A 23689-nucleotide genomic window follows, 5' to 3' on the forward strand; every position below is an offset into this window, starting at 1 on the left:
TACCTCAAATAATATTACAGCACATCTAATATCTGTCTATTTCTATAGGGATTCCTTTCAAAAGCTAAATGACACATAACAGAGAACTCAGTTAACTCTCCCGAGCGATGAAAGAGCAATAAAAATACACCCTCCGGCTGAGTTACACACACAAACACAGATGCACACACATCCCAATAACACCTTGAGCTCTAAATCCTCCCTTATTGTTGAAAGACGAGAGCAATCCTTCGGTCCAAGAACCACGAAAGGGGAAAAGGTCGGTCGTCACACGCAACAAGTTGCGGACAACGGCGAGACGTCACCCTTGGTCACTCGAGCTTGTGGTGCATGAGGAAGAGGAGGAGTGACTCTGCCGCATCCCAGTGATGGGTGCTCGGCCCCCGGGAAAGACGGAAGGGGGGATGATACGTATTAACCGAACAGACACCTGCTATTTTTGTGCAGCACCTGCCTGGCTGGCCTGCTGCGCTGCTGTCTGCGTGCACTGCAGAGATAACAGGGGGGCTATTCACAGCTAGTCGGAGAGAGTCAAGCCCTGTCTCACTTTCTATGTGTGTGAGTGTGTCTTACTCTCACACACATCGAGGCCTGCTCTGTTTACCCTCCCGTTCTGTCCAACAAACACATAGATACTGTCTCAACTCTGACACAAATGCACTGTCAATCCTTCTCAAGCAATTCTATCTCAATCCGGGCATCTTTATGTCTTTCTTTTACACACACACACAAACACACACACACATTCAGTCTGTCTGCTTCAGACTGCGGCCAGCTGATCTTGGAAAAGGAAGCATTTTGTCTGAAAATTTTTACTGTTTCCAGTTTTGTGAAAAACTTGTAATCACTTTAAAAAAGCATCTCACAATCAGCAAGCAACAAACATGTAATTTGATTCAAAATTATATATAGACCACATCCAGCTTCTCTCTTGGGTTCATTGTTTACTCCATTTTACACCAAACGGTAATACTAACCGCGGGTAATTTTATCATGATTTATCGTTAAACCGGTAATCGTTACATCCCTACTGTACATCAACACCTTGGCAAGCACCTAGAACACTTTAGCATCACGGCGGTGAGTTTTGCACACATAAGCAACAAAATGCATAAATCTAGTTGTCATTTACTGTGCACTGTATTCAAACAAACATTTTAGCTTGTGTCATCTGTACAACATGCAGTAAGTGTACATTTCCACTGTTATCTGTAGATGTTATCCTCTATCTAAACATTCTGTTCTCCGCCGCACGTCTCCAGTCTGTCCTTTCATATGATTTATTTTTCAAAGTCATGGAACCTATAGGTAAAAATAAATAAATAATATTAATAAATCATGCAGTGCCTAAGAGGCCAAAGACAACGTGTCAGCAAAAAGAAAAACAACAGGCAGTTACAGGCCAGCTAGTTTACAACATCTTGGTGTAGGAAAATTCTCTTTCCTAGAAGAGTCTTTCTCGGGAAGATACTGCCTCATGGAGAGATGTGTCGGTTTTCATCTAGGTCCTTTTTGTCGTTTCAACCAGCATCAGCATATTGTATATACCTGGTTCAGTCCTTTTTGTAGTACTAAAAATAATATAATTTTTAATATATATACACACACACATATATATATATAATAGTTGGCAAACAACTAAAACTCTATTGTACACCTACAAAATATTAGATAATCATTTATTGTAATGTTTTAATGCAAGAAATGAAACTGAATGAAAAAAATTAATAAACCTTTTTACATTTCTTATACTATATAAAACTATATTATTGCTCATTTTTATTCAGAATACACTGACAATATACATGTGTCCATTTATAACTTATATGTTACATATTTATTAGTAAATATAAAAAATAGCATTATTAATAAATGCAGGAAAAGTATTGTTTCACATTAATTCATGATTTTTAATCAGCCTGCCTAAGGACTAAGGATGAAAATTTGACTAAATCTTTGGCACATTTTACATATTGGCATGTATAATTAATGTTTGTTGTCTTGGATAAAATAAAATGAAATAAAATAAAATGAAGCATTAACTAATGTAAGTGGACTGACCCTTTTTATTCACCCCCCCCCCCCCAAAAAAAAAAAGAAAAAAAAACTGCTAAAAGGTGTTAACTTGATATCCTTTGTTATAAAAAAAATTATAATTTAATAAATAAAAAAAATAAAAATCCATTAAAAATACTTACAAATACAGATTCTGAAAGCTGCTAATATGAGGGTGGTCATATACATTTCCAGTGTATACCTTAGTATTACCTTCTGAAAGCCTCTCTGTAGCATGATAGCACTATAAAAGCATTTTAAAGTTTGTTCATAGTTAAAGTTGCCTTTTAAATGGCTAGTTTTCCTGGGAAGCCAGGGAAGCAGTTCCTCTTAACTAAGGTTATAAATTATGCAAAATTACTAGAGCAAAAAAACCCAGCAGTCATCACATGTAGAATGCAAAGGACAAAAGTCGAATTCAGGTGTTGATTGCATTTCAATCATGCATGTATATCCCAAAGCACACCGTGAAACAATCCCCTATTCTCCCAGACAATATATGAAAGCTTTGTCTTCAGAAACACTGTTGACATGTGAAACGTGCTTTACATAAGCCTGGCACTGGAGAGGTTTGTTTATTACCAGCAAGAGCCACAGAATTATGAAGCATCAGCGGGCCTGAAGTGTGCATGCATTTACAACAATAGAACGATGAACCAATGCAAGCCACACCGCATCCGATCGCTCACCCCGCACGTGAGCGAATTACAAACTACTCAGTTTTGCAAGATATGGATCTCGCATGCATGACCCATGAAACATGCTACTGAGAGCCAACAAGCCCTGAGTGAGATGAAAAAAAGCCTTATCAACCAGCTACACCTGGTTAAATTTCCTAAAGGGATGCAAACAGAATTCCATCATGATTTCAACGCAATTCTAAAGAATTCTAAGTTGAATTTTTTTTACAAAATGAAACATCACACAAACAAAAACTAGACATTTCAGACCATCAATAGAATTGAAACGAATCCATGTGATTTCATTTAAAATGTCCGGCAGCGAAACATTCATTCAGCACAAGACATAAAGCTCTGAAAAGAAATAGCACAATATCCAATAAGACTCAAGAATCAAGAATAAATAAAACTCCTGAAAATCCTGCTGGATCCTGTTATTGGTTTTAAATTCCAATTCCAAATACATAACCGCTATCTTTCTCCTTGACTGGGGTGTATATATTGACTTAATATTACTTGATTTACCATCTTAAGGGCTTATGGTGGTCTTTCAGAAACCCATGCTTCCTAACAGGACTTTTACATCACAAACAGAACCAATGCCTTCATCAAAAGGAATGTAAAGAAAATCACAAACTCTTTTTCACAAACTCTCAGCTTCCATGTGATATCCTTTAACCACCCAATTGCAAGACATTATTCCATTCCAATAAGTAAACCCCTCATCAACAGACTCGTTCATCCAGTTGGATTTGATTCTTAAAGGATTCTTACTGGATCCCATTAAGATTGGTTTCAAACGGAAATGCTATTTCATATATACCTCTCCAGGATTTTACGACTAGGGTGGATGCAATGACTTGATGAACCTTCTACAAGATCAAATGTGCAGCATGGTAAGAAATTAAGGCAAAAAAACAAAGAACTCATCATGTTTTTATATTTGTCGAGCATTCCTAATATTTTAGGCCAATAATTACGGCTTCAGCTCCTCGCCTCCGCAGAGCTAACACGAAGTGTTTATAATGAGATCATCGATTCAAATCCTGACAAAATGCCACTCTAATTAATTAACCTAATGATAATAATAAAAAAGTTGATTTGCATTAAATCTATCGCTAATATGACTGAGCTACACACCTGGTAAGTTGGATGTCGGTGCGTTTAAATCCTCAAGGTGATGCGTTCCTTCTTGGCGCAGGATGCGGGACAAAGCTGATAATTTCACCTGCCTCTGTTCCGAAGCGATCACGCGCACCGGGCTGACATATCGGTCCGACGCGGGGGTCTTTGAGCGGGTCCGGTGCGCACCGGGCGTTTATAGCGCAGTGGATCTGCGTTCTTTCACCGGCCGGCTCACGCAGACACAATGTCCCTTTCGCGACGGGATCTGTCGGGATCCGGTGTGAGGACGCGCTGCTGTAATTCTGTGAGGATATAACGGGTAGGTGTGGTTGGGTGAACGGACGGAGACAGACAACCGTGGCACGGGTCCAAAAGAGCAGTCCTGCGTTAAGACGCACAGAGCAGCGTGTGTGTCCGCCCGTTGAAAGCCTTTCAAAAGCAGAAGATTCACGTGCATATGAAGATATCAATGTCTGAGGATCCTTAAATGGTTTTGGGGATGGTTAATAACGCAGTACATCCTCCTGCAGTCTGGAGCGGAGCGTCTCTCCAACGTTTCCTTTGGCGATGCTCGAGAATCAGTCTGTGCTTTCTGCTGTCGTATAAACTGATATTTACATCCACCGGTGAGACGCCGAGCGCTGCGTAAACACGAGCTTCATCCGCGCGCTTCAGACTGAAGCACCTAACCATCCAAGAGGGGGGATGGATGGTTCTCTCTCTCTCTTTCTCTCTCTTTCCCTCACACACAAGCACAACACAGACACACAGACACATTCATTCAGTTAGGCAACGTATACCCACTCGGATAATTAGATCTAATTAACATCTACATTTTTTTCACCTATAGATTAAATGGAGAGCAAATAGAAATGCATTTTCCCCTGGGAAAAATACCCAATTAATTTCACGCGTCCTTTGAAATTCAGTGGAGATCCCGACAACGGATTAAACTGTTTTCAATATTACATTCACGCAGTAATATTACAGTGCATTTAGGCGATATCTTTTTTTGTTGTTGGTACCAGTATTGCGCCCCCTGGGAATTGAACCCACGACCTTTTGCGCTGCTAATGCAACACTCTACCACTGAGCCACAGGAACATCTCTCAATATGCACTGACGTATATCTCATCAAACTGGTTTAAGGCACATATTAATTCCATGATTAAGTCCACGTGGACATATTTGGTTTGCGTCTTATGTGGTTTCAGGAGAAACATCTGAGACAAAGACAGTGCTTGAATTAAATGTATTTTAAGCCTACATCTTCATTAAGTCTTCTGAGCAATATTATTTTTAATAGCTACTGGAGAGCACCCTCTTCAGACTTTTACTGCTATAAAATAAAGCTAATTATGATTGCACTCTTAAAAATTTATATTAATTACATAAAAAACACATTTCTATTGTCTGTAATAATCTACTTTAGTTTTCGTCCATATACAGAAATCTGAAGAACCTAATAATACATCTAGTATATTTAAATAAATAAATAAACCTTAAAAATCCTACAGTGGATTCCTTAATGATCTTAAACAGAAGGTTTACCCAAAAATGTGAATTATTCATCATTTATTCACCCTTATGTCGTTTCACATCTGTATGACTGACTTCCTTCTCTGGAATATAAAAGAAGATATTTGGAGAAATGTAAGTGTAAGTCAATGAGCTCTAATGTTGTTTAGTTCAGTGTTTTTCTTCTTTTGTGTTCCACAGAAGAAAAATATGCAGTTTTACACACTTCAGATGCAGAATCCTTACTGCATAAGTAAATATGTTTAAAAAAACAAAACAAAAAGAAACTGTGTTATTGTCTGTGAAGATGTATGCGACTATTTTTCACACTTAAAAGCCTGCATTTATTTGATCAAAAATAAAGTAAAAAAGTAATATTGTAAAATATTATTATAATTTCATAATTTTTTGGAAGCGTAAAACAAATTTCAGGAAGTTTTGATGAACAAATAGTTAAAAATAAAATATTTAAAGTATTTATTTCTTTCCAAAAATGGCCAGAATTTTCCAAAACGTTCAAAAATGTCCATTACTAATGGATTACTCTGTTGCTACATATCAAACCAAAACATATAATACAAAAATATAATATACTATATATAATATACTATATACTACTTACAGTATATATTATAATATAATATAATATAATATAATATAATATAATATAATATAATATAATATAATATAATATAATATAATATAATATAATATAATATACCGTTGACCCAACCTTATCTCTAACTGCATTTCTGTACTGATGATTTTAGGTTGAACCTGCAGTCAAAGAAGTAAAAAAAAAAAAAGCATTAATAATGGTCCACAAAATGAAATGCATAAATAATAAAGGCAGTCTAACTATATTTCATGTGTAAAAACAGAGAACAGATATGCAAGTGTCATTTGGACACTTCAGGTGACTCAGCAGCATAGAGGGTCCTGCTTTTCTCTTTCTGTCACACGCAGAACAGATTTTCCAGATGGATTCTCGGCTGATTCACTGAGATGTGTGGGATTTTTGCTTCGGAGCCTGATATATTCGCCAGTGCGATGTGACTCATTAAAGTTTAAAGTGCACTCAAAAGACTACAAACGCACTGAACCACAGGATCAAAAGCACATGCATGCATTTCTCAAGGGTTGTTCACATCAAATAGGAATGCTTAAATCAGACAAATGAGCAAATCAGTAACATTCGGTGCTTGTACTACTTAAATAATAAAATAATTAAAATAATTCAATTGTAGAAAAGACTGAAAAAACAAGTGTGCAATAATATTTTTTCAGGCCTGAAAACAAGACTCTGAAAGTCCAGTTTCCCCCGTTATCCCCCAACGAAACTGCTATCAGAGACAAAAAGGGAGGGGGGGCACTTTTTAGTAATATTCCCGTCAGGCAGGTTTTCATCACCCTTACTTCTGTTGCTGAGGAGATGAGCATCAGGAAACCATTACGCTGATATTTTTAGGCAAGCATTGAAACAGATGCCGCTTTGATATGGAACGGTGGAAAAGTATCCGATTCTGACATCTACAAATTGGACACAGGTCAGTGGCAAATCATTCCAGAAAGTGTTTTTAGCACGGACCCTACAAAATTGAAAACCTATGTGCAAATCACTACAAAAGCCAGCAGGCCACGCCACAACATTGTAACAATTTATATCAATAAAATGGGTCACCGAAAACAAAAAGTCTGTCCACTGCTCTCAAATCACATTTGAAAATTCAGAAATGTAGCATTTTGTCACTTGTTCACCAATGGATTCTCAGCAGTGAATGGGTGCCGTCAGAATGAGAGTCCAAACAGCTGATAAAAACTGTTCTGAACTGTTTTGGCTTGTAAACCGGTGCTTGATCCGTGCACATTTCTCCCCTGATTCAGATGGGATAACTTTTTTCTTTTCTTTTTTACTGGAGAAAGCATATTATGGATAGAGGACTCTAGATGGATGCAATGGTATGAATAATAAAAAAAAAAATCTTAATGATGGATTTGTTTCTTACAAACACGCAGCTTTTTGCTTTACAAGATATTAAGTGATGGACTGATGGAGTCATGTGGAATACTTGTGATTTACTATAATTTTTTTATCACCTGTTTGGACTCTCATTCTCACGGCACCCATTCACTGCAGAGGATCCATTAGTGAGCAAGTGATGAAAACCTACATTTCTCCAAATCCGGTGTAATGAAGAAAAAAAAAAAAAACTAATCTACATCTTAAGTAAATTTCCATTTTGGAGTAAGCTATTTTTTTAACTCACTGTTGGCACACTTAGCATAAGAAATGAGAATAAAGAGCTGCAACAGAGGGAAAGATTTAAATTGATTATTATTAAATGCACCGTTAAATGATTCATTTGAAGTCCTTTAAACCTGAAGAGCAAAAATAAAAATAAAAATAAATTTAAAAAATTGTCTTTTTAAACAGGTTCAGCTTTCTTCCACTGGTGGGAACGAATGTTATCACCCCAAACTCAAACATTTGGTAGCTGCTTTGGATAAAAGCGTCTGCTTGATAAGTCTGAATCAATGTAAACTCACGTCTCTATGAGCCTCCGTTGCTGTGTTGAGCTAGTAGGGATGAACAAACAAACAAAGCAATCAGACACAAAACCACGTTTTACACTTCCTGAGGATCAACTTCCTCACCGTTAACTCTGCACATCAAGCTGGGATAGTTGAAGGTAACAGAAAAACTCTATGCTGGAGCTTTGAGTCATTTAATATAATTGCTTTTTATCTTCAACAGCTTCGAACCATTTTAATAGATAATGCTACAGAGCAGGTAAAAATAGACACATATCAAGGTATCCCTGGAGATGGCACTGAACATCACAAACAGGTTTATTGACTGTGGGTGTGATGTGATGTGAAGATTGTTCAGACAGTGCTGCTGTATCGTGCTGAAGACAGAGAGACTTCTGCTGCCATCTAGTGCTGAAGCAGATTCTGACGTGATCTCAAGTCTTAGAAGGTCTTTGGGAATATTATTCTGAGATGCAATTTTTTTTTTTTACAGTTTATAAGTTTACAACTCACAATTCAGAGAGAGAGAGAAAAAAAGGTCCAAATTGTAAGATAAAAAAGAAAAAAAGTCTGAATTCTGAGATAAAAGTTCACAATTTCCTTTTTAATTTTCTTTCTCCAAGGATGAAACATAATACAATTTTTTTATTGCATTATTTTTCAGTTAGTTGCCAAGGCAACATGTCATTTTCATAAATTTTAACGATGTACTAAAATAACTAAAACCAAATCGAAATACAAATGAACAGACTATATAAAATACTCAAAAAACCTAACTTAAACTTAAAACCAAAATAAAAAATATAAATTAAAACTAATTTAAAATATTAATAATAAAGATCACATCAGTATTTTAATTACACAAAAATAACACCTCAGTGTTAAAAGAGCAGTATACCAAGCATTTGTTTACAAAACGCTGTAAATACCACATATACATTTTTTAATGAGTTAATTCATCATTTTTTATTAATTTAATGAGTCAGCTCATATTCGATAATCTGGGATAATTAGAACCAATTAACAAAAGTGTTGTCTATGGACAAGAGGCTAAACTTTCAAAGTTTAAACTAATTTGAAGTCTGATTCACTATTATAAATATGCTTCCTTAATGAACATCTAATTTGCATTCAATAAAATATCAGCCTCTTGCTTTCTAGATATCAGTCATTAAAAAAAAAAAAAAAAAAAAAAAAAACCTTAATTGAACCACTAATCACAATAAACAAAAAATACCACTGTGACTTTACAGCTTTCCTTTATTACTCAACCACAGTACATCACATCTTCCAGCTAAAAAATGAAAGCATTAGCCAACACACACAAAGCATCTTACATCACCTCTTTATACACACATGTACCTGGTAATATACACTCATTTTCTTGCAAATCTCGAAAAGAGTATGTGACTGAGTGTGACTAGTAATACTGCAAATTAGCTTTATAATCGCTATACAAAAATTGTGAGTTGTCATAGAGTATTTTAGAGCTCTCAGATAAGGTTGTGCTGTGTCACCGAAAGGGCAACTCTTCAAACAATCATCATGAGGAGTTTTGTGACAGTCTGACAATCTATCCAGCTCTCGCAGTCAAAGGTTTTGAGATTATTGCTCGGTTGTTCAGAGATGTGAATACTAACCCTTTTCAAGCAAATAATAATAAAAATCCTAACATCCTTTTCATATATTAGGCTAACATGTACTACTTAATCTCGGAAAGTCATATAATATACACTGAAATTATCACACTATAATTAGTCCGTTTTCTTTTCATATCTTATCTATTACATGCATACTGAAAGTGGCACACACCTGCTTTAACCCCAAGTTTGCTATGCTCATTATGACACACGTCAGGATGAAAAATGATTTTTCCTGCAGTCTGTGGTTCCTAAGATCAATGTAAAGCAGGTTTTGTTTTACTGGCAGCATTTGAGGACAAAGATGCAGTATATTGTCAGTCAAACAAATGAAAATGTTCCTGAGTACACACTGCTTTTTACAAGAGTTGAGGTCTTAAAAATCTCAAAGTCTTAAAAACCGTTTTAAGAATTACAGACACCAGGAAAAAAAACAACTGAGTGACTTTAAGAGAGGAATACAGCAAACAAGATGTTAAAGAAATAGTTCACGTAAAAACTCTGCTTTTTGATCAAAAGAAACCATATAGTGACCAGATGCTTCCAAGACCCTAACAAAAAACAGACACAATTAAAGTATCATAACCATAAGCGGTTCAATTGATTTGCATGATAAATACTAAAGTTAAAGATACAGACCACCCGAAAAATAACAATTCAATCGTTAAACATCCTGATGTCGCTCAAAACATGCATGACTTTCTTCTGTGGAATATAAAAAGAGATTTTAAAGAATGTTGGTAATCATTGACTTCCATTGTTTGGACAATGAGTGCTTACCAACATTTCTCTAAATATCTTATTTTGTGCTTTGCAGAAGAAAGTCATAAAAGTTTAAACAAGTAAATAATGAAATTTACATTTTTGAGCGGTTATTCACTAATTCATCATCATCATCTCTTAGCTTGAAAGCTGTTGGTCACTATATGGTTTGTAATATTCAAAAAAAGACCCGTTTATGGTCCATGGAAGAAATTAAGAAATTTTCATTTTTGGGTGAACTATCACTTTAAGTCCAAAAAAAACACAAAAACAATCTACATGTCTAGGCTACAAAGACACACCTATCCCTTTAAAAATGGCTCTTAAACAGTAAAGGTTTGTTCATATTATAGCAAAGACTTATCAACCTTATAAAAATAGATCTGGAAGTTCATGTTAAACATCCATTGACCACACGAGAGCATGTCTTATACAGCGAGGCTTGTTTGTGAGAGAAGTGGCCGTTATAAATAGCTCCGCTGCGATTGGAAATAGCAAAAATGACAGTAATGTGATTTGATGAGCTGGCATGCAGTAATATAAAAAAAAACCTTTCAGGGTTCTTCCTCTCGCAGACGTAAACACAGACAAGAGGTCATCAGTGGATGGAGGTCATGACCCCATTCTAAGACGGCTCAGAAAACTGTCAATCACACATCAGTCTGGCGTCAGAGTTCATTTACACATCATTACATCAACATGCACAAGCTAAGAGAAGTGAATGCGGGAAGAACGTGTGAGGTTGTGGGTGTAGCGTGAGGTTTCCTGTCGTTCAGGTCAGGTGCTCACAGTGGGGGAAAATCACGGCTATTAACCTCCTCCACAATTCAGTGTGTCGGGCAAAAGTGGGGAAATATTTACAAATTCAGTCCCCATTTTAGAGGCTGGAAATGCTAACTACTACATTGTGATACAGATTTCACAACTCTATACACTGATGCATCACAATCACAATATCATATCAACTGGACCGGGAAGAGTTTTCATCTCTCCCACAAGGTTTACTTCACTTTTGTCTCATGGAAGCAGCTCTGGTTTTAGAGTTTTTGCTTATACAGACAATCTGTTTCTTCTTAAACATATATATTAATACATGAATAATGAATAAAATAAAAAAGTAATAGAAGGATCAACACAATATCTCAAGGAAAAAAATCTTGATAGACTACTATTCAAAAGTTTGGGGTAAGTGAGACTTTTTGTTTTTGAAAGAAGTCTGTTTTGATCTACATGTATAAGGTACACAGTACAGTAAACACAGTAAAAGCTTGCTGAATAAAACCATTCATTTCTTTAAAAAAAATAAAACTAAATCCTCAGATCCCAAACTTTGAATGGCAGTGTATTTTTCCAGATATTCATATTGTATCAGTACAGCTCTACCCACATCCTTAAAAACAGTGTTTGGGTCCCAAACTCCTTTTTTTTTTAAATGACAGGGAAGCAAAGGGAAAAATGCAAAAAGAAAAATGTAGAATCTGGAAAAACAAAACTGGTATGGACTTACACTGCTAGTCAAAAGTTTGGAAACATCTATTCATATTTTTGTTATGACTATTTTATTAGAATAATAATAAAAAAAAGAAAATATAATACAGAAATTACAAAATTACAAAAAAATAATAATAATAAAATTAAAAAAATCTTATGACTGAGCTCCTTCTTTGAATAGATTCCAGCTTTGGACATTCGTCAACTTCATGAAAGCATCCTGGGACAGTTTTTAAACTCTATTGAAGACATTTGGATGTATACTGGACAGTTGCTGGTTGCTTCACTGGTCTGACATGTCCATTTAAAAAAAAAAAGAAGATTCATTAAGATTTTAGCTTTGTAAAGAAATTCGTAAGTAGGCACAATGCATCAAGCATTTAAGCAGAAGACTTTAGATCAAAAGGTTTTTAAGATCATGAAAATCAAACTCAGTGTGTCCAAACTTTTGACTGGTAGTGTATCTCGAGATGCCTGATGAAGATCAGTTCATCAGAAAACAACATTCACACACACAGCAGATGGTCTAAAAAATATTGAACACACACACACACACACAATCTGTCCAGCAGATTGTCCTTGTCTAAAAAAAGGTGATGATGCTGTATTTTAAAACAGACTGGTCTTATGCATACCATGGAGAACTAACAAAAGAGAAAGAACATAAACACCCACAACAGCTTCATAAAGATATTAGATATCAGTCCTGTTCAAAAGACATTTCATTTGTCCTGGTCACAGAAATCACAAGCCAAATCAGCTGTGAAAGCCTCAGACGAATGGAGGTCCTGAGACCGACGCGGACACTCACACATTCAGATCTTTTGGGTGTGAAGTATAGTGGTCTTCTCAGTAGAAAACTCAGCTCCAGGCTGATAAGAAACATAAAAGTTTAACGTTTAGAGAAGAACGAACCCTCCAGAAGCAGATTCTGTTTGTTTGCTCTCCATATACGTCGACGATTTGTTGCCATGAGCGTAATGAAGGGTGCATTTACTGTGCAGCCACTTCCTGGCTGATGAACCGGCGCAGGCGTTCCAGATACTGGCTGTAGAGCTCGATGTCGTTGTGCCCGGCTCCTTCCACCCACAACGGCTCCACAGCCTTCGGGCAGCGCTCAAACAGGGCCAGACCATGAGAGAAATCAATCACTTCATCCTCCGTCCCGTGGATGATCAGCACCGGAGATGTGATTTTAGACACCTTCTCAATGCTGAGGGAGGACAAGACACAACAAAGAGTTATTAAAGAAATAGTCCACTATTTACTCTCCATAATGTCATTCCATTCTTTCTTCAACTTCTATTCTTCTGTGAACTGTAAAAAGGACCTTTGAAGAACTCACTGGTCCAGGGCAATTAAATAAAATACTCTTTTAGTCTTCAACAAGGTCGTAAATAACCATGAAAATAGTTTCTATCAGTCCAATAACTACATTTTGAAATCTTACAGTAGCTGCAACTTTTCTGTGATGCGAAGCGATCATTATTATAGTCTTCAATCTTCAATCACATGTTCTTTCAGAAATCATTCTAATATACTGATATTATGCCCAGGAAATGTTTATTATTATTATCATCAATGCTGAAAACAGTTGTGTTGTTTAATAGGTTTGTGAAATCCTAGACAAATACTTTTCAAGAAATAAAAATACATTTTATATATTTTATAATATAAATGTCAATCTTAACCAATTGAATGCATAGTTTCTGGATACAAATATTCGTTTCTAAAATTCTTATTCACTTTTAAACTGTTTATTCCACAGAACTCAAGTCATCCATAAACAGAACAACATGTGCGTGAATAAATGACAGAATCTTCTTTTTTTGTGAACTACCCCTTTAGTTAGTAAAGAGGTTATAAAAAAAAATTGTATACCAGAGTAATGTAAAAACAGTACAACAGTACCATAACTGTAATCAAAAATCTAGCTTCTCTATTGACTGCCATTCAAAAGCATTCTGACTTAATAATATCTTGCAAGCAGTGCTAATAAAGCCCAAATCTTTCATACTATACAATAGCAGATTTTTTACCATCGCTAAATTTCAGAGGGAAAGGGAATTATATTTTTCCCTCTTTATGGAAACCTACAGCTCTTAATTCTGAATGGATGAGCCATGTTTGAAGACTTAAATGATATAAGCACACCTCAGTTGAGATCCATGTTACTTCATGAGCTATTTTAATATATTCTACTGTTTAGACAACAGTGTTAAAAACATCTTTGTCATGCAAAGGAGGTGGTTTTCAGTGCTCACTGACTTTGGGAAGGCGTCAAAGCAGTACGTCTTCTTGGTGTCAGGGAAAGCCACCCTCATCCCTGAGGTGAGGGGGGAGTGAAGGACCACAGCAGCACACTCATAACGGGACGCCAGGTCCACGGTGGGCACGGTACCAATGCTCTGCCCATAAAGGATTATATTCTCAGGGCAGATGCCATACCTGAGACCACACAGAAGTGATTCCACACATGACATAATCAACACAACATTTTAAAACAGCACCACTACAACTGCATGTTATCTAGATTCTGACAGACCTTGAGCGCATAGCGTGCCACGCAGCATCTATGTCTGCATACAGATTCTTCTCGGAGGGCTTCCCTGTACTGACCCCATAACCAGAGTAATCATAAGAGAAGATGTTGCAGTTGATACGAGTGCCCAGCCCGATGTAGAAGCTGCTCATCTGACCGAGATCCACAGCGTTCCCGTGAGAAAAGAGCACAGTGTACCTGTAGAGCACAAAAACAGGGACAGATTTAGAGGACTGGCTTTAAAACCGATTGTGAGAACTAACTGTCCAAACATTGCAAAATAATATCATTTCTTGATTTAGAGGAAGAGATTCAACAATATAATTCTGACATCTCTAGATATACAGAACTTAACACAACAGTCATGTCCATAAATCAGTATTTATTCAGTATCAATATTTTGTACATGCAGAAATTCTCTACTGTTTAAGTCTGTACGTTTTTCTGCAGTTCTACTTTTAATCGGATTTAATCATGTATCAACTTACTTAATCATATAATAATCACATTCCTGGTGGAAAACTAAAAGACCCACGATTATTTTTATATAAAGCCTTATTTATATACGTGTGTGTGTGTGTGTGTGTGTGTGTGTGTGTGATGCATTATAAAGCTATTTATCAACTTATGTAATTGTATATAATGTATAATCATATTACTGGTGGAAAAACTACACTAACTATTAAACTTATCTCATTCATACAGTATATACACACATGTACGTATTATATGCATTATAACATTTGAAGCTTTTTTAGCCATGTGTTATAATGTATTATTACTGTGGTTACAGTTATTCATGAGATCTTACAATGCATTAGAAGGTGCATTAGAAGGCATAATTCATGCGTTAAAACTACCTTTATAATGCATTATATATAATGGCTTTAAGTAAAGTTTTAGCAAATAGTTTTGAAAATGACTTTAACTTGTTCCTCTGTGTTGTTATGAGTATAGTTGTGGTGTGAACTTAAAACTTCATCTTTATCATATTTATTATAGTTATTCTGAGAAGACTAGCCCTAAAGAACGCTTTTTCTATTAACATCTTAAGCTGATCCTTCCTCACCTTGCGGATGGGGCACAGCGGATGTACATGCATCCGACTCTGTTGCCACGGCTGGAGGGAGTGAGGAAGACCTCGGTTCCATCCAGCTCTCTCTGGGAGTACTGGAACTCTGCTCGCTCAGAGAGCTGCAGCTTCCATCGGCCTTCTCCACTTCTGTCACCAAAACCCCCTCCTCCTCCTTCTCCTTCTCCTTCTCCTCCTCCAGCCACACCTCCAGCCACTCCTCCAGGCAATCGGGAGCGCAAACCTGAGGCTTCAAGTTTAGAGGTCACAGTTGAGGTGGACTCCAGGTCTGGCAGAAGAGCGTAGGTGGGCTCCGGGGGCAGGAAGGCCAGCTTCGCTGCAATCCGGCTCGGACATGGCGGGCAACAGAACAGGCCGCACAACTCACTAATGGATAAGCCGTTCATTTTCTTCTGCTGGGAAGTGGAGATCCTGTGAAAGATTGCATGGGTTTAATTATCAGATTTCAACATCACTCACATAAGCCAATACCAAAAAAGCAATCCAGCCAAGTGAGAATGTCATTTCATGTTAAGGAGGGTTGACATTTAGATTAAAGGAAAATGTTGATTTGGACATCATAAGACAGTGCGATTAACCTTTAGAGACATTTTAACTGGGCACGGAAATTAAAGCTGCATTCGGGTCTGCGACTACAGCAAGGCTGACGTCAGGAGAGCTGCCTGTGTAATCACAAAACTACAGGACAGATCAGATCTCACCATTTAACTTAATCACACACTCATTCAGAAAACAACTATCTATGCACACATCAGCTGCTTTTTTTGTAAAAGCTTTTTTTTTTTTTTTTTTAAAGCCTCAAGTTAATTTGTCTCGATTTAATGTACCGATAGTCATGCAAATAAATATGCATTAAAACATAAATAATTAAATGAATAAATAGAAATCTAGTGATCTCAGACTGATATTTGCATCCCAATCCATGAAAGCAAAAAAAAAAGTAATTTACAAAGAAATAAATATAAATAAAATAAAATAAGAAATATGACTAAAATTATAGATAGATAGATAGATAGATAGATAGATAGATAGATAGATAGATAGATAGATAGATAGATTAGTAACACTGCATGATACAATTTACAATAAAATAAATCACATGAAATACAAAACATACAGACCATTTGCACAATTTACGAAAACGCATCCACTGCACAATTGTTTTTTTAATTACACATCAAATGCTTCCAAATTATTTACAACAGTGAGTGTATTACTTTACTCTTGACATGATCATAAATAATGAATTTCAAAAGAATAATCCAGCTAGTATGTATCAATATCTAGTGAGTTAGCACTAGCTGGATTTCTGGCTAAATAAATCAAAGACATCACTTACCAAAAGAGGTATCGTAATACAAAACGGGGTTTGTCTACCTACAGATACAGTAAACGCTAACAGTTTGATACGGATTGATAAGAAACAGGCAGTAGGACGACAAACATCTTGTTGATCGTGGCAGGATCAGCCCGGCATTAACACCCAACACTGATGTTTTCATCTGTCGGGCAAAAAACGAAGGCAGCGCCGGATGTGCCGCATTTCACAATAAAAGCCCTTTAACCGGAAAAGTTAAAACTTACTTAAAAATCTTAATATATTTACTAATACCTACAAATATAACAAATAATAAAACGAATTACATATTACTATTAAATATGTAATTTACACAGCCAAATGTTTTTATTAATGTATCACAAATATAATAGTTCATTCAAACAATCACTCATCGTCATTCTGTAATGTGTGAGAAAAACAACAAATAATTTTTTTAATGACTTTAACTGAAAAAAAAAGAATAATAATCATTTTAAATAATAACAATAATAATAATAATAAAATAGTTAAGATGGGCCTCTGTTATAGGCCTTTCTTGTCTCAAATTACTTCCTTATCTAGTATTCAATGCAACAGCTGATGTGACAAAAATAAATATAGGTTGATACCTTTTCAAGGTTGATTCATGACCCACAGAATCCTTGAAATTACATTTTATTAGCATTGTGCCCTTGAGTAAAAAACTTCCAGTGTGTTTTGGGGGGTAAAAAAAATAATAATAAAAAAAAAAGGAGGATATTGCCTTCTGGTTAGTGTACAAATACAGTCTATCGTTGAAAAAAAAAAGGTATATATTGAGGCAAAACATTTAGTTAGGTAGTATCACACAAATAAGAGTGCTGTTTTTCGATATTAGTGCAATCACAAATAAAATATTCATACAGCACTAAGTAATTACGGTAGGTACATTATGGATTCAGTATTTGTTTTTGCTAACGAAAATAGGCCCAAACGAATCCACAGCAGATCAGTTGCCAAACAATCAGTGGTGTTTCGTTACTGAACGAATTCCTGTTTCTAATAAATGGAGTTAGTCACTGCTGACCTGTTTTTATACTGATGACCCATTCATGAGCGCTTTGAATGAATAGATTGAATGATTTAATGATTACTCTGTCACTTGACTGTCACTTGCCTCGAACTACTGCCGATTTTGGTTTCATATTTAAAGTATCATACATGTATTTATTTATTTAAATTATTGGAATATTATCTAAATAGATTTAAAAATACATCTAGAAAGATATATCTGTTTTTTTAATAGGCCTATAATAATAGCATCCTAAAATACCATCCACATTTCACTTTACTGCCAAAGTCTAATACAAGTAGGCCTACATTATTATAAAATGTCCTTAACGTCAAAGCTTAACTGTAAACATTATTGTCAAGGACAAACAGACTGTCCTTTGCCAACATTCAGTGAGTTCCTGAAGCCATGCTGTCCCGTGTTTGTATCAGATAACTGACAGCATATCAGCATGACAGACGTCAAAGAGATGCTCTCTTAATGTGTGTTACAGAGAGGCCCATTCTCCCCTATAGACCTATAGAAAAATATAAATAATATAGGCTAATAAATAACACGATCAGTTTATTATTTAGTTAAACTTATTATAAGAGGGGTTAGTATTAGCCAAATAACTGGAATGTTGCCTGTTCCTATAGGTCTGCTCAGACAGTAAAATGTGCCGGTAAAACTACATTACCCATGATGCACCACGACCCATTGGAATTGAGGAAAGACGCATCCAGGACATCGACTCATAACTCGCCACTCTCCTACACGTTTACTAGTTCACGCCAATTTTTGCTTCTCGACGGATCAGCTTGGCACACAGTTCAAGCGTAGGCATTCTTTTTGTAAATTCAGTCATCTGAATTTACTTATTTAACGACAACCTTCCGTTAGAGAGGATTAGTGTTGAGTCGAAGTGGATTTTCACGGCTAGCATTCAGCTACGAAAAAAAAAACAACAAACCCAGAGCGCGATTTTTTATTTTTCTGACAAGCAAAACTGCGTATAATCTACCCAACAACCTTTTTTACTTTCACGGACGACGGAAAAAAAAACTATTATAATGCTTTATAGCTAAAAACACTTTTTATTTGATCGAATATAGTCTCTTTTTTGAGGACATTGTTGTCATTTCCTCGCTAAGCTAGCAACTCCAGACAAAGAAAGAAAAGCAGCTTTCATCGCCTCATCACTATTTTAAGAACAATCCCCACTTTTGAGTCTAGTTGGGTAGAAATAAAGCAGAAATGGCCCATCAGAGCAGTGCTCAGGTCGCCAGCTCACAGAAAGCTTTAATGCTGGAGATGAAGTCTCTTCAGGAGGAACCAGTGGAGGGTTTCAAGATCACTTTAGTGGACGAAGCTGATCTCTACAACTGGGAAGTGGCGATTTTTGGACCCCCAAACACTCACTATGAAGGGGGCTATTTCAAGGTAAGGACTAAGGTTGATTTGTAAGGGGTAAATATGTGTTATTTTTAGGAACAGATGGCTGAGGTCTATATTTAGAACTGGAACCAGCTCCAGATAACTGCATCCCTTTATGTCTGTTTCCTTTACACGTATTTGAATATAATTAAAGTTTTTGATTGATTTAAGGTCTGATTATGATCTGAAGCCTTGTGTTTTCCTTCGGATGTCGTTTTGATGAGATTTTGGGGTCTTTGTTGAGGATAATGGAGCTCATTTGTTTGGTTTCTTTGTTCCTCATCGACTCATTGTGATTCTTATGGATGAGATGCTGAGATGATTTACATGACTTTGTATGAAGAACATTATTAATATTACATAAAAATGTGATTATTTAATCTCATCATAGTGTTCCTACACTTTAAGTTTAGAGTGATTATTATTTTACTCATTATTAAATTATAATAATAATTAATCACTTAGTGTTTGTGATCATTTCCAATTCTTTTGAAAACGGGCATCTGTCAAAATTGATTTCGTTTTTGAAAATATCATACACGTGACCTTCGATCAATTTATTAAGGGCCATTTATTAGGTATTAGTCGTTGGCATCACGTTTGACCTGTTATGATAATTATAAAAATAGAAAAATGTCAACAAAGGATGATTGTAAGGAGGTCTCACCTCATTCCACCTGAGCAGATAAACCTGTTCCTTTACACCAGTCCAAAAGGTTTATTATTAATGACTCTTAAACACATCTTTGTGTTAGTTCCTCTTTAGATTGTAAAGGAAGGTCCTGAACTGTTGTGTAGTGATTTGAAGTAGGTCAATGACTTTTCTTGCCTTTGTTTACATTGAGAGCACTCACACACACATACAGGGTTTTGGCAGATCCAGTGGCGTCACTGTTCACTGGTGTGTCAGGATGAGAGCTCGTGCTGAAACCCGATTAATGTCAGAACTGAACTCTCGAGCCTGGCGAAGCCCGAAGCCATCGTAACTGTTCCCTGCTTGAGGATAAATCAGTGGAGGGTATATCTGCATGACAGAGACTTGTTTCTTTGTTTGAAAGGGGAAATTATTTGCACACTTTGTCTGTTCACAGGAACTATTAAAGCCATCTTGAGTATTCTGCTGACACATTTTCAAGATCTCATAGTCAGCTGAGAACCTGAAACCAGTCGTGCCGAACTTATGAGGAATAGTTATGTGTTTCCTTTTAAAGGTTAATTCACCCAGATATGAATATTATGTCATTTATCTATCCTCATGTGTTTCTAACCTCTATGACTGACGTTCTTCCTTGGAACACAAAAGGAGAAGTGATGATGGTTGCTGCTGAATCACAAGAAACACAATAACCACTTTTATCTTAAATTAATGCTGCTATTTAGCATGGATGCATTTATTAGGTCAAAGGGGACAGTAATGACATTTAGACTATGGAATATATAAACTATATTCTTTTGAACTTTGTATTCATAAATGAATCCTGAAAAAACATTGACGATAACAATAAGAAATGTTAATTCCAAATAAAGTACCATAGTGTTGAGGATCAAATCAGAATAATTTCTGATAATTGGAGTAATGCTGATGAAACTAGCTTTTCATCACAGCAATAAATTCCATTTGAAAATATATGAAAGTATAAAACCATTATTTTACACTGTTATATTTCACAATATTACTGTATTTTTGATCAAAATATGCAACCTTGGAGTAGAAGAGGCTTCTTTCAAAAACATAAAAAATATTTTTTTTACCAAACTATTGAACTTTATTGTCTGTCAGGTTTTCAGAAACCAAACAATGGCTTTTTGAGAGGAATGGAACAAAGCTAAAGTTGTTTTTTGACAATCTGTTCCTCTGCAGTAGTTCTCGAATGTCATTGTCTCAAAAGAATATAAGAAGTCCATTTGACATCACTGATCTCAAACCTGGCTTCACACAATTTTTTATTTACTGTATTTGAATATAATCAAATGGCATTTGAGTGCTACGCTGAAAGCACGCATTTTCAGTGAATAAAGATTTTTGGATTTGTTCCTTACACAAAAGCTATCATACTGCTTTGGTGACTGTAGAGCCATATGGACACTTTTTATTCTGGTGTTGTCTGTTTGTGGGGCTCTGTATTAACTTTTTAATATGTGGGTCAGAGAACAGTGAACTTTCAGGTTTGAAAAGAACATTATAGGCTGTGTAACTAATCCTGGTGGTTAATATAGTAAATTAAAGGAGTATAGTTGAAAGCATGAATCAGTATGTCCACTTCTAACTAGCTGCCTAAAATATTTCAAGGGCAGTTTTGCCACGAGATTTGAAAATAATTAGGTCTGTATTGAATTGAGATGGAGGGCATATCTCTTGCGTAATAGCTGTTTAACCTAGTTGATTTTGTGCCAAAAAATGATTCGTCCCACTTCCTGGTTCTCCAGCTCGAAGTCCATTTGTGTGTTTTCTCTCAGATTCTCCCTCCTGTCCATCTGTACTGTTCTCCTGCAATGTGATGCGTCTCCAATCCTATTAAGAGCAGCTGTCCTGCGCTCACCCTGAGACAGAATCCTCCAAAGCTTGCTGTATATTAGAAATCTCTCTGTGCCGTACTGGCCGATGCCACTGTGATGTTGAACGTTTTGAACATAGTGTATGACTCGATTGTCAATCAGCATGTTTTCTTGAAAGGGTAGAAGAATCTGTACAATTGTTTTTTAACAAGGTGAAATGTGTTAAATGTAGTTGAGAGTAATACAGTCTAAGGACATTTTCACACTTCCAGTACAGTTTGCTTTAAGAAATTGAGGGCTCTTTGGGAAATTCTAGAGAAAAATGGTGTGTAAAAATGTCATAGAAATATCATAATACAAGATTTATTCCTATGCAACTTTACTATAATGGTGGTTAGACAAAATTTATAGAAATAAAATATTTTTCAGATAAGTTTTACACTTTTGTTATTTTCTCACAGTTTATTTTGGAGGTCTCACAATGTTAAAAAAAATATAGAATACCATTTTGACCTTATGCATTTTTGATTGTTGCTTGTCTCCTAAATAAATTGCTTTTGGAAAGCAGCTGGCAGTTTTCACATCTCTTGTGCTACATTTGTTGTAGACAAACACAAGTACAATGTGAAAAGAGACCAGGCGGTTAGGGGGTTGAAATCGACCATTAGTTCAAACCAAACTAAGAAACAAGTGTGAAAGCAGCCTTATTGGCAGCTGAAAGCACAATCAATGTAGCCATAATGCTTAATAAACAAGCATGCATGGGTTGAAGTGAGTTTTGATGGTCCTCCTGACCACTGTTTTGGTCTTGTTTTGCAGGCTCGCATCAAGTTCCCGATCGATTACCCCTATTCCCCACCCACGTTCAGATTCCTCACCAAGAATGTGGCACCCCAACATCTATGAGGTAAGAGGATTGTTTTCAGCTCACACGCTGTGTACTGTAGCACGTAGCTAAACCTTTGTATGTTGGCTAGTGCCACTGAACAGATGTGAAATTCAACACATCATAGGAACTCTCGATATGACTGAATATAAATAGCTGCCCTGTGTAAAATGGGAAGGTGAACCAAGCAAATTATTTGAACTTCTAAAACTGATGAAGATCTGTAAGTCTCTTCACCAGGCACAGTTCTCACCTGGTTGTGACCTTAAAAAAACCATTAGGTCATGTTATGTGGGTTTGAAATGAGAAGCGTAGCAATGACAGAAGCCTCTGCACAGATCTTTCTTTATTTGCCTTCCCTTCTGCATTTTTCCATTCAGTGACTTCTGGGTGGACTGTCTGCTGTCCAAAAAAAGATTAACACCATCATAAAATAGTTTTTAGAAATCATGCACTATATGCTGATGTGTGAAGTAATTTAAAGACATTTAAAAATACTAGTATTACTCATAGGTATTTATGGTTGCCATGCAGTGTAACATCTTGACTCATTAATATTGAATTAAACTTATGTGCATTCTCAGATGTGCTTGTTTTCTTAAATCTTGAAACAGCTCATGAATGTGTATTATACAGAGCTTTTTTTAAATATCAAATATTAATATACTATTATAGGATTTATTAATGTTTTGAATAAACCTTTATTTTTGTATTGTTTTCTTTCTCTCTTTTTTTTGTATTGAACTATTTTAAAGTATTTTAATATTTAGTTATTTTTAGTATATCAGTTATTTTATTTCAGATGATGGCCAAGGCAGTTTTCATTTTGTTTTTCCATCTAATGTTTAGGCTTTATTATCGATACCTGATACCTGATCGATTTGTTATGAATAATCTTGTTGTTTGGTTTGAGTTCACCAAGTTAAAGATAAAAAAGGTCAGTAATCAAGTAAGATTAAGTATGTTTTAATTACAAGGAATTTAATTGGTGCTTGTGTTATTGGATTATTATATCAAATATTATTTATGTATTTATATGAAAAATTGGGATTGGATTTACAGGAAGTACAACTATATTGAGATT

The 23689-nt window shown here is 35.8% G+C and overlaps 2 protein-coding genes and 1 pseudogene across 4 annotated transcripts in view; 1 reads left to right on the forward strand and 2 right to left on the reverse strand.

Annotated features, from left to right (window-relative positions):
* Positions 1–4687, reverse strand: part of LOC113080370 (semaphorin-6B-like) — a 91682-nt gene extending 86995 nt beyond the window's left edge. Inside the window, exon 1 of one of the 2 annotated variants that reach the window (XM_026252540.1) lies at positions 3876–4687. The gene's annotated coding sequence lies outside the window, so the exon portion shown is untranslated. The remainder of the gene's footprint in view (positions 1–3875) is intronic. The other variant, XM_026252539.1, reaches the window with a different exon arrangement.
* A 4463-nt stretch (positions 4688–9150) lies between these two features.
* Positions 9151–16956, reverse strand: LOC113080369 (alpha/beta hydrolase domain-containing protein 17A-like). Of its 2 annotated transcripts, XM_026252538.1 has the most exons (6): positions 16778–16956; positions 16017–16116; positions 15415–15849; positions 14349–14543; positions 14072–14251; positions 9151–13016 (listed from the first exon to the last, which is right to left on the reverse strand). In XM_026252538.1, exons 3-6 carry the CDS (start codon positions 15822–15824, stop codon positions 12797–12799), a joined length of 1005 nt encoding a protein of 334 aa, XP_026108323.1. In that variant the 5' UTR covers positions 15825–15849; positions 16017–16116; positions 16778–16956; the 3' UTR covers positions 9151–12796. The 2 variants fall into 2 exon arrangements, with proteins under 2 accessions (XP_026108323.1, XP_026108322.1); XM_026252537.1 differs by lacking the exon at positions 16017–16116.
* Positions 16957–18516: 1560 nt separating this feature from the next.
* Positions 18517–22626, forward strand: LOC113080371 (ubiquitin-conjugating enzyme E2 R2-like; annotated as a pseudogene).
* The last annotated feature ends 1063 nt before the right edge of the window (positions 22627–23689 follow it).

This window comes from Carassius auratus, unplaced genomic scaffold, assembly GCF_003368295.1.
Source record: "Carassius auratus strain Wakin unplaced genomic scaffold, ASM336829v1 scaf_tig00031054, whole genome shotgun sequence".
Classification (NCBI taxonomy): Eukaryota; Metazoa; Chordata; class Actinopteri; order Cypriniformes; family Cyprinidae; genus Carassius; species Carassius auratus.

Excerpts from the sequence above, each read along its gene's own strand:
- LOC113080369 (XM_026252537.1), bottom strand. The coding sequence starts at position 15,824 with ATGAACGGCTTATCCATTAGTGAGTTGTGCGGCCTGTTCTGTTGCCCG. Across the intron at positions 14,544-15,414 it reads CGCTGTGCCCCATCCGCAAG|GTACACTGTGCTCTTTTCTC; the intron begins GTGAGGAAGGAT and ends TGTGCTCTACAG. Across the intron at positions 14,252-14,348 it reads TGGCACGCTATGCGCTCAAG|GTATGGCATCTGCCCTGAGA; the intron begins GTCTGTCAGAAT and ends GTGTGGTCTCAG.